Source organism: Arvicanthis niloticus, chromosome 11 (genome assembly GCF_011762505.2).
Source record: "Arvicanthis niloticus isolate mArvNil1 chromosome 11, mArvNil1.pat.X, whole genome shotgun sequence".
Taxonomy (NCBI): Eukaryota; Metazoa; Chordata; class Mammalia; order Rodentia; family Muridae; genus Arvicanthis; species Arvicanthis niloticus.
This window is the reverse complement of record NC_047668.1, coordinates 41,335,255-41,352,880: the sequence shown is the minus strand read 5'-3', so window position 1 is coordinate 41,352,880 and position 17,626 is coordinate 41,335,255. Positions and strand designations below refer to the sequence as shown.

General features: G+C 47.8%; 1 protein-coding gene across 2 annotated transcripts in view; it reads left to right on the top strand.

Moving 5' to 3' along the window:
* The window catches only part of Grhl1 (grainyhead like transcription factor 1), a 44,372-nt gene extending 32,096 nt beyond the window's left edge, over nucleotides 1–12,276 (top strand). For both annotated transcript variants that reach the window (XM_034514380.2, XM_034514381.2), the window contains exons 10-16: nucleotides 4,262–4,313; nucleotides 4,632–4,771; nucleotides 5,885–5,922; nucleotides 8,052–8,143; nucleotides 8,415–8,500; nucleotides 10,554–10,618; nucleotides 12,018–12,276. In XM_034514380.2, the coding sequence (XP_034370271.1) occupies nucleotides 4,262–4,313; nucleotides 4,632–4,771; nucleotides 5,885–5,922; nucleotides 8,052–8,143; nucleotides 8,415–8,500; nucleotides 10,554–10,618; nucleotides 12,018–12,132 (588 nt within the window). In that variant the 3' untranslated portion in view covers nucleotides 12,133–12,276. The remainder of the gene's footprint in view (nucleotides 1–4,261; nucleotides 4,314–4,631; nucleotides 4,772–5,884; nucleotides 5,923–8,051; nucleotides 8,144–8,414; nucleotides 8,501–10,553; nucleotides 10,619–12,017) is intronic.
* Nucleotides 12,277–17,626: the final 5,350 nt, after the last annotated feature.

The window sequence follows — 17,626 nt, the reverse complement described above, 5'->3', positions numbered from 1 at the left end:
CTCTGACCTAGGCCAGTCTCTTCCCAGCAGACCACATTCTTCTGGAGCCTGAGAAACCTTGATGATCCAGGTGTGTGGCACCAGCACCAGAAAGGCCAAGAGAATCGGGAAGTGCAGGCCAGCCTGAGCTACACACAGAGACCCCATCTCAAACAAAGACAACGCAAAAACACCTAAGGAGGAACTGTCGGAATGTGCTCTTTTTATAATACTAGAGAAACTGCACTTTTATTCAAACTTTTTTTTTCCACATCTGATGTTTTTGTTACATCTTTCCTGACTAATAATTTCCCTGCACTCTCTTGAGAATTCATGCATTCATTTTCTGAGTGCCATGAAGGTTTATTTTTAGTCAGGCCTCGGCTCTTTGCTGCCCACCTGCATCCTTGACTCTGGCTGATCCACTTGCCACTTGCCTTTTGGTCGCCTGCTCTTGGCTCTCAGGACTCTCTCTCACTTTGTGAGTCTGATCTCGTCTTGCCATGAGAAACCTGAAGTAGGGCACTTTGGGGTCTCCCTTGGTGCAGCCACACAGTACACCTCTTTCCTAAGGAAGTTGTACTTTGTTGTCTCTTTGTTCTGAGCTACTTAACTGACAGTGTCATTTGATAAATGACAGCTTTTCGTCTTTCAGGAGCCGTAAGAATGTGCCACTCAGCACATTCTTAGAGAGCATGCGGGCAAAGTTTGGATTTCTAAAGATGGAACTTGGGTGGCTGCTTTTCCCATAAGCTCGTATGTCCCTTGGCCTACCCCTTTAGGTTATGAGATACTGTCATATGTAGTTCATGCCCATTATAGAGGCAAGACTGGCCTTGAACTCCTGACCCTCCTGTCTGTTTTCCTGAGCTTAAGCTATGCTTAAGGCCTCTGCTGCCGTCTCCTACAATCCAAACAGAAGTCAGTCTCTGTCAGGGTCATGGTCACCTTAGCCCTGACAGGCTGCAGGGGCTTTAGGCTAATGTTTTGGGACAAGCCCTGCTGTGCTCAAGCACATTCCTAGCAGGTGATGATGAGAGAGAGGTCCGAGGAGCTTATGGTCAGATGTCCCCATACTGTTCCAGCACTTTCTCTAACATCTTGCAGTATCTCTGAACTAGGAATGAATCCTTCAGCTTTTCTGCATGAGAAGTGTTCATTTCACCTTAGGCTCTTGTGCTGGTGTAAGGTCCAGCTGTCAGTTCACGGATGCTGCACGGACTTGGAGCTGGTACTGCTGATGAGACTGCAGCCACCCAGGTCTATTCTGTGTGTAAGATCCTCTTGTCTGTAACTCTTTCCAAGGTTCTTCTCTTCCACTGGTTGTGAGCAGTTGAGTCTGATGAGGCTCCATGTTCTTGAATTTGCTGGACATGTATGTTTTTGTGGCTGTCGTTGGGTTTCGAAAATGTCTGGCTGTTGTTTCTTCAGACATGCCTGCTCCTTCCTCTCAGGTTCTCCAGTTGCATCTGCGATGCTTTGCTGCTTTCACCCACGGCCTAGCATTATTGTTGTTTGATTTTTCTTACTTCATTTCAGATAGTTTTCATTGTCCTTAGGTTGGTGATCTGTGGCCAGGTCTGAACTGCTGAACTATACTCCGTCCATTGGTGTTTGCATCTCTGACATGTCAGTTTCCATCCCTGAAAGTTTAGGCAGGACCCTTTTTAGGTCATGTCTCTACTTAGCAAGCGATGGGTTTGCTTTTGCTGTTAGTAGTGATGCTGTTGTTGTTGGTTGGTTTGGGTGGTTCCTGTTGTGGTCTTGGGGAGCAAACACAGAGGCTTATGCACACTAGGCAGCTGCTGTCCCACTGAGCCACACTCTGAGCCCAGGTGTAGTTTTTCCATAGCCTTTGAACATATGGGATAAAGTTACATTACTGGCTTAATGTCTGTGCCTGGGTTCCCCTCAGTGGTTTGATTTCCTCCCTGTTTGGAGACTGCTTGGCTGGCTTGCTGCGTACTGAGCCTTGTGCATTTTGCCTTGCTGAGTGATAGGTGATATTTTTATTCCTAGAACTCTTTTTCAGGTTCATCCTGAGACCCCCATTAAGTTTCTTGGAAATGGTTTGCTTTGTTCAGATGTCATCTTCTGATCTGATAGGCCACTCTGCAGCCACGCTGTGTCAGGCTAATTACTCTGCACCAGTGAGCAGGATTTTCCTGGGTGTTGGCTCAGTGCCCCGTGAGAGGAAAGTTTTTCCAGTCCAATTGGTGAGAACAGACAGTATGTTTACCCTGCATTTTGGATGGTGTTTCTCTTACTGGAGTGTGTTCTCCTTGGTCTGGAGCAACCTCTGCACCAGAGGACCTGGGAGCTGCTGAGCTCTCTGGGTTGAGTCTCCTTGGTACTTTGTTGTCCTTCCTCCTCTTCAGCTGGGACCCTGGAGGCACCAGGTAAAGGGCCTTTACCTCCACTTCTGTAGCAGCCATCGGAATACTTGGTTCCTGAGTCTAGCAAGGTTCCATCCATTTCAGAGAAGAGTGTGAGTCTCTATCTTGGCAGAAGTTGAGTTCCTTGTTATTTCTGGACATGGCTGATAATACATTTGGTGTAGCTGCCTTTGGGGTAGAGGTGTGATTTCTCTTCTGACTAAAGTTACATTTAGGTTGTTAGGTTGTTGTTGTTTGTGTGTGGGTGCTCATCTGAGAGGCTGTGTGTGTGAGGGTGTGGGGGGAGGCCAGAGTTTGATGTTGGATATCTTACTTATTCATTCCCTACCATATATTTTGAGGCAGAGTCCCTTGTGAACCCAGATCACCAGTTTGGCAGCTCTAGTGAGCCACCTTACTCCAGGGATGCACTGTCTCTGCCTTCAGCTCACTGGGATTGTAGGCAGGGCTGCAGTACTCACCCACAGTTACATGGGTTTGGGGGATTTGAAGTCTAGTCCTTACCCTTGAACTGTAAGCACTTTACCTGCTGAGCCATCTCTCCAGTCCCATGTACAGCAATTATAAGCAGGCTATGTGTCTAGCGTGCTGTGTATTAGCACCCTCTAGAGCAGGCAGGAGGTTTTGTGTTCTGCTTTCAAACCTGATCCTTATCATGTAATGATGCCAGAGATGAGTGAGAGGCCCTCCACTTCCTCCTCCTTTTTTTTTTTTTTTTTTTTTTTTTGTGTGTGTGTGTGTGTGTGTGTGTTTTTTGTTTTTTGGTTTTGTTTTTGTTTTTTGAGACAGGGTTTCTCTGTGTAGCCCTGGCTGTTCTGGAATTCACTCTGTAGACCAGGCTGGCCTCGAACTCAGAAATCTGCCTGCCTCTGCCTCCCAAGTGCTGGGATCAAAGGCGTGTGCCACCACTGCCCGGCCACTTCCTCCTTCCTATCAGAGAGTGTATTTATCAGAAACCTAAGCTAACAGTTCCTACCTGGCTGGGTCACTGAAAAGTCATCCTCACCACACACAGACATTGTCGCTCAACAACGCAGAGGGAATCAGTGTTACGTTTTTTTTTTTTTTTTTTTTTTCTTTTTGGTTTTTCGAGACAGGTTTCTCTGTGTAGCCCTGGCTGTCCTGGAACTCACTTTGTAGACCAGGCTGGCCTCGAACTCAGAAATCCGCCTGCCTCTGCCTCCCAAGTGCAGTGTTACGTTTTAATGTGCTGAGTGCTATCCCATTTCAGGTCATGGTTTTACTAGTGAGGCTTTGTGAATATTTTTGTGGGTTCGGATGCACGACAGTGCTATTCAGCAGTTGACATACTGGTACAAATAAGTCCCTTTATAGGACACAGAGCACAACAACCTCTTGTGTCATCTTTGTTTTTGTGAATGACACCTGATTGTCTCTGTCACTTACAGGCACCATGACTTTGGGCAGATCCACCCTTCTCTGCACTAACATTTGCTCCACAGGGAATACTCACAGGGCCAAATTTTATTTTTTCTTTCATGGTCCTTTCCTATGAGGTAGGGGGAAGGCACCCACACCTTGGCGGACATCAGAGTGTGCCGGCATGTTGTCTAAGCTTTACCTTTAACCTGGCCACGTCTATTATGAAGAGGAATTTCAGTTTGTTTGTGTTTAAAATAGATGTTTGCTGGGATTGATAGTTAGAAAGGATTTTAAGAAGTTTTTAAAATGTAATTGGATATGTTAACTGTCAAAAGGAGTTTCCCATGTGACATTCCCATACAAGCGTATGATGTACTTCAATGAGAGGGGTGGGTTTCTAAGAGGAAACGGTTGTGGCGAGCCCATGCTGGTACTCACTGCCATAGAGAGAGCCAAGTAGTTCCCAGAGGATCTGATCTGACTCTTGTCTCCTTTGTCTGCAGGGAGCTGAACGGAAAATTCGGGATGAAGAACGAAAACAGAGCAAGAGAAAAGGCAAGTGCACTGACCCCAGTTCCCAGGGAATGCCTAATGGTGACCTGCAGAGTGCAGGCTAGACCAGGGGTGGTGCTGACATGGCAAGAGCCCTGTGGTTTTCTGTTGTGCAGATGAGGGCAGAGCCATGTCGTGGGTTATCCCCTGCTCAAGCTCTTGGGATGCTGGTTCTAACTCACTACATAGACCAGGCTGGCCTCCAAGTCATAGAGATAGACCAGCTTCTGCCTCCTATGTGCTGGGATTAAAGACATGCACCACCATACCTGGCCAGCCCATAACTATAATCTCTTGGTGGCTTCTCCTTTTTCTCCCCAGTTTCTGACGTTAAAGTGCAACTGCTTCCCTCACACAAACGGACGGACATCACAGTGTTCAAGCCCTTCCTGGATCTCGACACTCAGCCTGTCCTCTTCATTCCTGACGTGCATTTTACCAACCTGCAGCGGGGCAGTCATGTAGGTACCAGCCTCCGGGCAGAGGCTGCTAGGCCTGGCAAAAAAGAAGCTCCATGGCAGTTTTTCATAGAATGAGACCACAGTGGCATGCAACCAATTACTGAGTTCTCTGGAATGTTCAGTCACGGTGATGCGATACACAATACGGAGTCTGTCACCTGGCTTCCCCTTGTATTCTTTCATGCTGTAGCTCATGCAAAAGTGTTGAGAATAGCATCACAATTGGGGTTTGAACCTGTAGTCTGTAAGTTCAGCTTGGGTGACTCCTGTGTCTGAAGGCCCTCTTCTTGTAGTCACCATTGCTGGATGTCATCAACATGTGCCTTACAGCCATGGCTTAGCAACCCAGACTAAATTTTACTATTATCGTTATCGTTGTCGTTCTAGTTTTTCAAGACAGGGTTTCTCTGTATAACCCTGGCTGCCCTGGAACTTGACCAGGGTTAGACCAGATTGAACTCGAACTCAGAGATCTGCCTACTTGGCCTCCCAACTGCTGGGATCAAAGGCGTTTGCCATCACCTCCTGGCAAATTCATACTAAACTTAAAAACTAGCTGCACCCCACTTTGTGGTACAGGAGTTTCAAGAGAATGTGGCTTTTTTTTTATATATATACCAAGGTCAGGTAAATATCACAAAGGAGACCCTGCCATGCACTCACTGGACAGATTTGTAAGGACTAATGAGTTTTCAGAGGTGTGGCCAACCTGTGATTCTAGTGAGCAGCCTCAGGGCGAGCTGGAGTCTGTGAAGGGGCCTGTACCGGTGCTGAGACTTGATCTCTGCCATCTCCTGTTGGCTCTTTCACTCTGACATTCTGTTGCAGAAACAGCCACACACAATGGGTGGATGAATAAGCGGGGCATCATCTCACCAGAAGCTGATATCAGCCAGCATCCCACATTCACAGAGACCAGCCTGGGTCGACAAAGTCGAAGAAAAGTGTAAAACTCTGGGCACTGAAAGATATGGCTATAGGATCGTGTCTTTTAAAAAGAAGGGTTTGGTGTTAGACTGGTCACATCCAAAATGATCTCTGTTTTAGGACTAATTATGTTCTGAGCTGTTTGAACATGTTTGGAAAACAATCTGAATATGTGTTTGTTCCTAGGTTCTTTCCCTGCCCTCTGAAGAACTGGAAGGTGAAGGGTAAGGTCCCCCTTTGTCTCACTCCAGTAAACTCACTTGGCTTTGAAGTAATCTCAAACGTACAGACCCATTGAGATACACTAAGAACGTGCTTTTCTCCTAGCTGTTTAAGCATACATTTCTTAGCCAGGTGGAGGGTACCTGCCATCCTAGTGCTTTTGAAACTGAGGCAGGAGGATGTAAGTTTGAGGCTCCCCAGGGCTGCACAGTGCGTTCCAGGCCAGCATGTTACAGTAAGACCCTCTTTCCAATAGAAGAAGAAAAAGCCGAGCCAGAGCCCACCATTGCTGAGTATCAGGTGCCTGTCTGACCTGGCCTGAGTCCCACAGTGTGGAAGGGAGCTCCTGCTGGCTCGTTTGCAGACTCTGTTCAGGTCTCACTGGCTGCGCAGTAACACCATTATGCAAGGCCAGATCCAGTTCAGAGCCTCCCATGGCAGTGTCTCTTTAACCACCCCAGTCTGAAGCAACCTGGTTTTACTTAACCTTCAGGGCATCTTCAGTCGAGGCCTTTCCATGCACTCCAGCTGTGCGTATTGGCAACACTGCCCCTGACATCTCCTCCCCTTGGCATCCAGCTCAGTTCATCTCCCTCCTGTGCCCACAGTGACCACTTGACTGAGCCTGTCCGCTGGGATTTCTCCCCTTTTGTTTTGAGTGCTGTGGAGACTGCACTGCACCCTGGGAATGTCTCGCTCACCTCCAGACTTCCAGTTTCTTCAGTATTTATATAGGACAGGACTCCGTTTCTCACATTAAGTTGTGCCCATCACTGCTGCTCACAAGAAGTCACTGATGGCCTCTGTTACCTTGGAGCTATTTTCCCTCGGAGCAGCCCCTGGTCCTTGTCTCTGGTTCCCCCTAAGAGAGGTAGTGTGTCGCATCCAGGATCGAATCCCAGATGTCTCTCTGAGGTCTTAGCGCTCCTCTCTGTAAATAACCTGCCTACCCCTTTGGGCTGTGTACCCAGAAGCCCCCTGCTGTTAGACTGTCCCCGCAGACCCCACCTGGCTCATCCCTCACTGTGGCTTCGGGGCTGAATTTTGAAGAACAGTAGAGTCTGCCTTGGTAATTACATTTTCCCTCACACAAAAGTACATGGAGTTGGAACACCCAACTGTCAGCCCATCCTTTGCTCTCTCTCCCTTCATCTCAGTGTTTTGGCTTTGGCCTTTTGAGACAGGGCTGTACCCTGGCCCAGGCTGCCTAGGACTCACTGTGTAGCCGAGCCTGGACTCCACCTCATGAGCCCTCTGCCTCGGGCTTCTGAGCACTGGGATCGCAGGCCCCATGCCTGGCTTTTTGGTTCTGTTTTTGCTCTCCTCACTGTCTGACTCCCTGAGCACACATTCATTGCCGGCTCTACTTTATCCCACTCCTAGACCTGTGCCACCGGTTCCATTTTTGGTGGTTCAGACGTGGCTCCTGCAGACACCTTCACCAAGTGCCTGTTGGGAGCATGGAGCTGAGAGACACTGGTGCTTTCCAGCCTGTTTGGAATAAGCGTTGCTGCCCTTATTTCTGGCCACCCCTTCCTTCGCTCTTGCCTCACAGGCTCTCCCCAGTATCCACGCCTTTACTAGCAGTGGCTCAGACCTGTGCACCTTTCTCTCGAGCTCCTTGTCCACTGTCCCCCGGTGTTCTGTGGACACCACAATATGTTAAGGCTTTAGAAGCCACACTGTGGTTGTCACTCAAGCCCTGGAATACGCTGTCCTACCTATGGGCTTGGAATTCGCTGCAGCATACATAGACCACACATTTTGGGCACAGCTGTTCACCTGACAAAAGCTGCAGAAATTCTTTCTGATGTGACATAAACCCCATGATTCCTTAGAGCCAGACAAAGGAGGCCGCCTTCCCACCTAGGCTGTCTTCTGTCCAAACCTTTGTATTCTCCTACTGGGTGCTGAGTTAGTGGGAGGAGGTCCAGCAGTGGGGGCCATTCTGCATGTCATTTGGGTGGCCTAGGCCTGCCACTCATGAGCCCTGCCCTGGCTGTCGTCTGGCTAGGAACACATGGAGAACGAAGGGAGTCTGAGTCTAAAGTGTAGCGGTTGCTCTGATGAACTCCTGCATGTGCAGTCAATCAGACTGGAAACGCCTGACCTAACTCTGCCTCACCCACAGGTCTGTCTTGAAAAGGGGGCCGTTCGGAACCGAAGATGACTTTGGAGTTCCTCCACCTGCCAAGCTGGCCCGGACAGAAGAACCGAAGAGAGGTGTGTTGGCTGCTGTGACGAGTGGGAATGCTAAGTAGTGAGCTCGTGCGCGTGGCTTATCTGGCTTCACCCCTGCATGTTCACCCCTCAGGCCACCACCTCCCCGAGTATGAGGGGAGGCAGCATTCAGGGGAAGCTGCAGTTTAATCCTGGGGCTCACACTGTGGTGCTGTGTGGTGCTGTCCCTTATGGTCCTGGTACCTGTGACCTGTTTTCCTGTTTTGCTCATGTGAGTTAACGGTTCTCTCCCTCCTCCCCAAACCACCCACAGTGCTGCTCTATGTCCGAAAGGAATCAGAAGAAGTCTTCGATGCCCTGATGCTCAAGACCCCATCTTTGAAGGGCTTGATGGAGGCAGTGAGTAGGAGCCCCACCCTCCGCAGAGCCTCATAGCATCCCGCTGGAGCATTTTATTAGACCCTATTTCTCTGTCACACTGGAACCTTGACCTACCTCTTTCCCAGCCATGCTTTGTGAATGCTTGTAGCACTGCCTGCATTTGACCTGCCTTGGGCATCCTCTCTTGACTGCATGCAGGTCTGTCTTGTCCCTTGTGACTGGCCTGGAGTTGGTAGGTGAATCACTCTGTCATGTACGCTCTGCCACATTCAGTGAATTTGTGATAGCCTGGGGGCGGGGGGAGTTTAACTTTTATCTTCTTGATTAAAAAGAAAATTCATGTAGCAAACCACTTAGAAGTTGACAGTAGTAAAGCCTTTAAAAATGTCATCTATAAAACAGTGGCTCAGTTGGATTTGATAGCAACATCTGTAATTTCTAAAACTCAGGAAGCCAGGGAAGAAACTGAGAATTAGAGGCAAGGCTGTCTCAAAACAAAAACTCCAGCTCCCAGCCTGCCTCTGTTTCCTCCTTGTCTCTGCCAACAGTGCCAGACCTCGTCCAGAGCTCATCTGAGCTGATATAGAGGTGTGACCAGTGATGACCTCCAACCCTGGGAGCTGGCAGAGGCTACACTCAGCCGAGCTCCTGTCCCTGTGGAGGTGTCAGTAGAAGGAGCACAAGAGGGAGGTGCATTTGGACTTCCCCTCTGACTTGTCTGGGCCAGAATTCTAGCATCAGTGATGTGTCCTGACATTTTCTAACCATAAACCCTTACAGATCATGGATATCTTAATCTCAAAGTGATGCATAGTTGAAATTGGACTAGAAGTGTCCCTCTGCTCCCTTTGACAACTGTGGTGTGCTGAAGCCTCTTGACAAATCTTTTAAAAACAAACCAACAAAAACCAAGGTCTCACTGTGTAGTCCAGGCTGGTCTAGAGCTTCCTATATAGCCCATTCGGCCCACAGACTCCCTATTGCTGGGGTTTCAGGTGACCACATTCAGCTTTGTCCTGGTGCCATTGTGGGCCCTGGAGCCACCAGAGTAGTGACACAGTGCCATGGAGTAGATGGCCCAGCTTGGGAACCAGAAGGAAGCAGAATAAGCAGGAAACTCATAGGGAAGATTTCAGATACAGGAAGTGAGTGAAGGAGCATAAATCAATTGAGGTGACAGTGGGTCCTGGCACCCCTCAGGGGACCCTTCCTACATGGATTGGCCTCAGCTCAGTGATCTTCCAACAGCAGCCTCCTGAGTGATAGGATTACAGGCAGGCCCACCATGCCAGCTTAGGCATTCCTTAAAGATGACACAAACTTTCAGTTCATACCTGTGTGTCATTTCCATAACTCTCAGGGATGAACAGAGAACTGCACAGGCCTGGGGTACACTGGGATGTGAGTGAGCAAGGCTGAACCAGTATTGGCTCCTGGGTGGAGCAGATGGGACAGAAGAAATCAAGGAGTTTGCACAGGAGGCTAGATCCACTCTGTGAACACAGGCCTCCGAGTCGCAAAGCTAAGCCTTGCCACATCCTCCTCTCACAGGGTCCTAGCTATGCATGTTTCTTTCAGTTGACTTATTGACGTCTGAATTAATTAGGGAAATACCAGTTCCCTTCCCGCAAGATGTGGTCTGGGTCTTGACCTTCTTCTCATAGTGCAGACATCACACACACACACACACACACACACACACACACACACACACACACACACACACGGACTGGAGAGATGGCTGAGTGCTTAAGAACACTGGCTGTTCTTCCAGAGGACCTGAGTTCTGTTCCCAGCACCCATATGATGGCACACAGCTGTCTGTAATTCCAGTCCCAGGGGATCCAGTGCCCTCTTCTGGCTTCTACGGGTACCAGGCATCACGTGGTGTTACAGATACACCTGCAGGCAAAACACATACACATAAATGTAAAATTAATGCACACACACAGGCATACATATAAATAAAAAGAAACCTTAAAAAGAAGACAAGATGAGATGAAAGATGACTGTAACCATGGTCATCTTTTAAAGCCTCAGCAACAGCGGCTCTTCTATTCTGTTCTTTTAGATCTCAGACAAGTATGATGTCCCCCATGACAAGATCGGGAAAATATTTAAGAAGTGCAAAAAGGGGTGAGTACTGGCAGTGTCCTGTGTACCCTGAAGACAGTCATCTGCCGCATGGTTGGGACATGCTTTCCGTGCCATTCGTCCAGAGGCCTCCAGGAAGGTGCAAGCATTAAGGCTGGGAGAAAGTGGAAGAGCAGGTCAGGGTCACACTGTAGCCCAGGCTAACTCTGAACTCATAGCAATCTTTTTTTTTTTTTTTTTTTTTGGTTTTTCGAGACAGAGTTTCTCTGTGTAGCCCTGGCTGTCCTGGAACTCACTCTGTAGACCAGGCTGCCCTTGAACTCAGAAATCCGCCTGCCTCTGCCTCCCAAGTGCTGGGATTAAAGGCATGCACCACCACTGCCTGACCATAGCAATCCTTCTGTTTATTAAATTATTTACTAATATTGATCTTCATTTGGAGATCATATGTTTGCCCTTTCCAAGCCTGGCAGCATGAGGTCGCTGCACATTCCAGGGAGTGTGAGGAACCTGACTAAGGATGTCAGACCCCTCCATCCCCTCACCAGCCAGGTCTAGGCTGGCACATTCCGTGCCTCTCAACTAGTTTTTGAGATGGGTTTGAGTGTTTATAAATGAGGCATTTGAGGGCTTATCTGTGATCACATGGTTTGGTGATGCAGGTCTGTGACTCAAACCAGTTTTGTCTGATCCACAGCCTTTTCTCTTCTTGAGCACCCTACCCTGGGCTGTATTTTAAAGCTGTAGAAAATTACTTCTTGTCTAGGAATTAAAATTTTGTTAGTTAGTTAGTTTGTTTGTTTATGTGTGTGTGCGTGCTTGCGTGGGAGGGTGCAGGGGGGGTCCATGCTACAGTGTACTTGTGGGGTCAGAGGACAACTTTCAGGAGCCAGTTCTCTCCTTCTACCATGTGGGTAGCAAGGATGGAACTCAGGTCCATGCTTGGCTGCAAGCACCTTTACCTGCTGAGCCATTTTTCTGGCCCCAGAAAAATTACTATTTTTAGATCTGTTGAAATTTTCTAGATAAGTCTGATGGGAAGGGTTAAGCTTTAACTACTTTGTTTAAACTTGGAGGGTAGCTTGTCAGGAAGCTTACCATGGAGGTGAGTTCAACTGAATCTCTGTAGTCGAGAACTACAGATACTCTGCAGGTTTATATTTCCATATTGGGTACCACATAGTGAGTGAAGACTCTAGACCAGAAGTAATCAAACGGGCAGTGCTTCCTGTCTGTCACCTGCTTCCACCACTGGAATCCTTTACCTGGCCATAGACACCATGGGACTCCCTGTCTTTTGGATGAGGCAGCTGCAAGCAGGGGAGGGTGTGGACAGTGTCCCCACAAGTCAGAGACAGTCAGTACTCAGCTAATGCGCAAATCCAAGCCTAGCTCCGTAGCCACATGGGATGATGGGGACTCATGCCCTCTTGTTCTCCAGGATCCTGGTGAACATGGACGACAATATTGTAAAGCACTACTCCAATGAAGACACCTTCCAGCTGCAGATCGAAGAATCCGGCGGGTCGTACAAGCTCACCCTGACGGAGATTTAAGGGGGGGGGGCACTCAGCCCCCAGGCGTGGGAGTTCAGTGAAAGTGTTCCATATATCTTATATCTGGGCCAGCTGAGGAGCCCAGGCACCTACCCTGCAGAACCTTAAATATCAGGGAAGGAACCTTTCACATAGGAAATGGCACTGTGTATTCCGTGCTGTGTTGATGTTTTCCTTGTGATAGAAATCCATGTGTTGTTGTTGTTTGAATTTCTGATGTGCTTAGAAAGTGGAGCGTGAGAATTTTGTGCCCGATCTAACAGACCGTGGGAACCTTTGGGTTATCTGCTACACTACCTGTCAAAATCTGCCTGTGTCCATGAGAGCAATGGGCTGCCGGCTGGTAAGAGATGAGAAGGCGGTAGCTTGTCTTTGAGGATTTTGTGTTTTCGCCTGACCTCAGTCTAACTCTGACTGACTTGAGGAGTGGGCCCAGCCCTCAGCAATAAAGGGCTGAGCCTTCTCCCTCCCTCCACCCCTCCTCCTCCTCCAGTGTTTACTAAATAGGGTGCATTACTGGAACCTTACCTTGCAACTTCCTTGGACATATTGACTGCCTTTCTGATGAAGAACTTATGTGAGTGACAGTGTGAAGTTAGTTCAGGTAAAGCTGTGTTGTATATAAGTGCAATATCTTTCTTGAAGGTCTGCCTGTAAATGTGTACATATATGTCTGATATAAATATATAATATATAAATACGGTGTCTGTGTACAGATAGTGAAGGCGAACAGGAAGATCTACCTTGAAAACCCTCTTGGAGAAGAGGTTAAGTTATTTTTGATGACGTGGACCAAGCAGGTAGAACACTGTTTTCCCAAACACAAGCAAGTGTTGCCTAGCATAGCAAAAAAGCTATCTCGTGTGGCAGAGCCATCTGCTCTTGTGAATGTTGTCACTGTGTGGGTTTCTACACCCTGAGTGGAACTGATGGAAGACTGGAGTGCAGCTACAATACGAGGTGTGTGTGCAGGTCTCAGCCAGCTGCGCCCATGCAGAGACACAGCCATCGTCAGGAGCCAGCGATGCAAACCAAAATGGGCTGATTCTACAAGTGCCGTGTTTCAGAGCTTCCAATCGTCAGCTACGGTGTGCTTTAACTAGAAAGCATTCGTGAATTTACATTACTGTGGCAGGGGAATGTTTTGTACACACTTAAATATTTAAAAACAAAACAAAACTTTACAATGTAATTTTATAACGAATCCTGTAACAGAAATACAATTGCGGGTTTCTTTAGGTTCAGGGAACTAGAATAGGTCATTGTATGAGTGGGACTGTTAGCTGTATTCTTAGGTGAAAATACTCTAATGAAGTATGTGAACAAAATAGCTGGTTTTCTAAGACACGGGATACGGGTCATATAACAATATTTTCTATTTTGTTTTATGAAATCAGTTTTACTTGTTTTAATTGTATCATTGAACATGTGTTTCAAACCAAAGGGATTGAATTTTATATGTCTGTTCTTCAGCGTAACTCCCTCATGCAGCCTTTTCCTTTGTCTTGACTAACCCGGAACGTACTCTGTAGACCAGACAGCTTCAGACTCAAGAGTTCTGCTCCCCAAGTGCAGGGACTGAAGGCATGCTCCACCACTCCCGGCATCATTTGTAAAGCTCAGACTGACTTGGAATTCATAAACCTCCTGCCTCAGCCACCCCCCCCCCAGCACTGGAATTACATGCATGTACCACCATGTATAAACTATGCTTTTAATGAACATGATACAATTAATGAAGTCAACTGGCCTGGAAGAGTTCTGTAACTTCTGAGCATTTCTTGACTACATCCTTAGGCCCACAGTGCAGCCTATGCCTTCTGTGGCTTAGGTCCAGCCTGGGGAACCCTTCCTCCCAGCCCCCAGTGCTGCCACTGGCTCAACTCCTCACTCAGCTCTGACCTACGCCTTGGAACCTGGCATTGCCCAAGAGGCAGCCTCCCTACCCAGCACCAGTTACCTGATAGACATTCAGGAAACTAGATAGTAGTAACTTTTCCTATCTTTAGACAAGCAGAGGGGTTTGTGGAGTTTCTAGCCCAGAAATGAGCCTGGGTAGGACTTGGACCACGTGGCTCAGTAGGTAAAAACTGTCTAGTGAACAGCGATGGCTAAAGCAGAGATACCTGAGAAAATGGTCTCAAAGAGCAAGAGACCCCAGTGGGAGGGCGTTGCAAAGGAAGGCTAAGTGGGTCTGCACGTGGACAACTAGCTGTGCCTGGGAAGTGTTGAAAGGGTGTGTGGCATCCTTCATTTCTGTGGCTGCATGGGCTCCAGGAAAGAACTGTGTGACTATCATCTCATGTTGGTGGCATGAGCACCCCACCCGAGGTCACCAGCAGTGCAGACAGGCTTTGATCGCTGACATCTGCCTCCTAGGGGTTAAACCCGGTGCTCAGAGGGGATCCCAGCTGTGCTCAGGTCTTCTGTCTTAAGCACATGACCCCCTGGTCCCAAACTCCTGTAGCTACTACATCCTTCCGATCTCTGAATCAAATACAAATGTAACATCCAAAAAAAAAAAAAAAAAAATCCAGTTAGCTACCAGAATGAACATCACAGCTCTGTGAGAAGGTGACTGGAGTTTAGAAACCTCCAAGTCCTCCAAGACGAACACTGAGAAGGTCCTGTGGGATAAAAGTTTCTGGAGTGAGCTCTTTAATGGGATTAGGGCTAAAGATACCACTGACTCCACCACCGCGGTCATAGCAGTGAGCACTGGATTGCACGAACTGAGTGGGGATGTGTACAGTCTCACCACTGGACACTCAGCTGAGTGTCCCTAAACAAACACAGAGTGGATAGTAGCTGTGCACGAGCCAAGAAATAGAATGATGTCCGTCTGGTTTTAAGAGACAAAATGATGGAGAAGGAGATGTGTTCTGGGACCAGAGACCTAGGGCAGGTACCATGTAGACCCGGAGCTCTTAGTCTGGGCTGGCAGGAGCTGAAGCAGCAGAACCACTGGCTGGACATCAGATGCAGAGCCTCATCCTGTGATTGATTTACAGCCATTCTGGATGACTATTATTAATGTAAGGAGATTGCTTGGGGGACACAGGACTCTACCTTGAAATGAGGACATGTGAGAAGGTTGACTAAGCTAGAGAGAGGTGGCCTCCCCAACCACAGTGGTGTCCGCCTGCCTTCTGAGTATTCAGTGGTGGGAATGGAGGTTCTGCGTTGGCTTGGCAGCAGCCTCTGCTCCCCTACGCTCATGTAGCTGTGGCTTCTGCTGAGTGTCCAGTCAACCACAAGCACAGGCCACACTGAACTGTGCTCTAACACCATCTTCCATCATTGAAGGGACAGTGTTTGATGCCTACTGGAATCCACACTGGATTTTCTTCACCCTCCTTACATGGTTAAAGCTCCCACTAAAACTGCCACCTGCACGCTTGCAGAGTGCCCTGTCCACTATCACAATATTCCACACAGCATTGCCTCTGACCAAAACACCCACGTCACAGCCAAAGACATCATCCAGTGAGCCTGCGCTCACAGAATCCTCATGTCTCACCATGTTCCTCACTGTCCCAAGGGCTGTCTTAATAGAACTGTATACTGTCCCTTTAGTGACTCCATTACAAGGCCACCTAATCCTTACAGGGCTAAGATTCTCCAGAAAGCTGCATTTGCTCTGGATCAACATGGGGACAGGTGCTGAGGTTTCTGCTATATTGAGACCCCTCTCATCCAGGAGTCAAAGGATGAAGTGGCAATGGCACCACTGTGACCTCCCAGAAAAACTGCTTTCTGTCTAGTCATGGTGGCACATGGTTAATCATAGCACTTGGGAGAGGGCAGGGTCAGGACTTGGTCAGATTCAGCTACATAGATAGTCAAGCCAGCGCTACAAGATCTGTATCAACAAAGAGCAAAGAACTGGAGAGGCGGCTCAGCAGTTACGAGTGTGCATCTCTTGCTGAGGACCCAAGTTCGGTTCCCAGCACCCACACTGGCAGCTTACTACCATGTGTAATTTCAGCTCTACGGAGTTCCAGGCCCTCTTCTAGCCTCTGTGGCTAAGTGCACTAATGCATACACATACATACGCAGAATTTTTTAAATAAAATATTTTAAAGTATTTCAAAAAGAAATGAAAACACAACTTTTGTTTCTGTTTCTGTTATTCTGTGCCCTGCTGACTCCATAGGTCTCAGATGCAAAGCCAAGGGTGCTTCTCCCAAGACACAAGAGTCCACTGAGCTGGACGGGACAGCTGCCACCTAGCATTTTACTCCGTGTACTGGCTGGTTTTGTGTGTCAACTTGATACAAGCTGGAGTTCTCACAGAGAAAGGGGCTTCAGTTTAGAAAATGCCTCCATGAGATCCAGCTGTAAAGCATTTTTTTCAATTAGTGATCAAGGGGGGAGGGCCCCATGTGGGTGGTGCCATCCCTGGGCTATAAGAAAGAAAGCCGAGCAAGTCAGAGGAAGCAAGCCAGTAAGTAACATCCCTTCATGGTCTCTGCATCAGCTCCTGCTTCCTGACCTGCTTGCATTCCAGTCCTGACTTCCTTTGGTGATGAACAGCAACGTGGAGGTATAAGCTGAATAAACCCTTTCCTCCCCAACTTGCATCTTGGTCATGATGTTTGTGCAGGAATAGAAACCCTGACTAGGACACTCAGACAACCCATGGACGGAGCCACCCACACTGAGGACAGTTCTTCCCATGTTGGCTAATGCTCTTTGGACATGTCCTCACAGACACACCGAGCTGTGGTTTACCTCATCAGTGCCTTAGGTGTTCTTCACCCAATCAGGTTGACAAAGTTAATCATTAGGAAGGCCCAGACTCTTGAGGAGGGAAAGGGTTTTCTGTACATGGTTCAGCCTGAGCAAATACAGCAAAACATGTAGAAGGTAGTTTATTATATATAAACTGCCATTTATATAATGGCAGCTACCACCTATAGCCAAACTGAGGACTACGATAGCCATAATTCCTCATCATTATAAATACAACTGTGCATAGATCCATGTCTGATGCAAATCTGTTTTCTTTCCTTGCTTACTCCTGTAATATATATAATATGTATGTATGTATGTATGTATGTGTATATATACATATATCTGTATATATATTAAGATGTAGTAACTTATTGGTCTTTGAGAATCGTACTTTGACATCATAGTATTTTAAGTTATGGATTATTAAGAGAGTATACATGGCTCAAAGCTGTCACCTTCTCCTGTGGGAAGGGATTAGGCTATCTTTGGCTGTGTGAGAAGAGGCATGTCTTGTCTGGAGATGAAGTGCAGCTTAAGGTGGTGAATCTGGTTACTAATTGTCAAAGGGTGAGCAGGAGCTATGATTTCCCAGGGATCTGGCAAAACATCACGTCCAGCAGCCTCTGACATTTCTAGAAGAATATTGGGGATATGGAGGCATACTTGTGATGCCAGCACTTGGGGGGGGGGGGGGAGAAGAGGGTCAACAGTTCAAGGTCGTCCTTGGTACATGATGAGTTCAAAGCCAGTCTAGGCT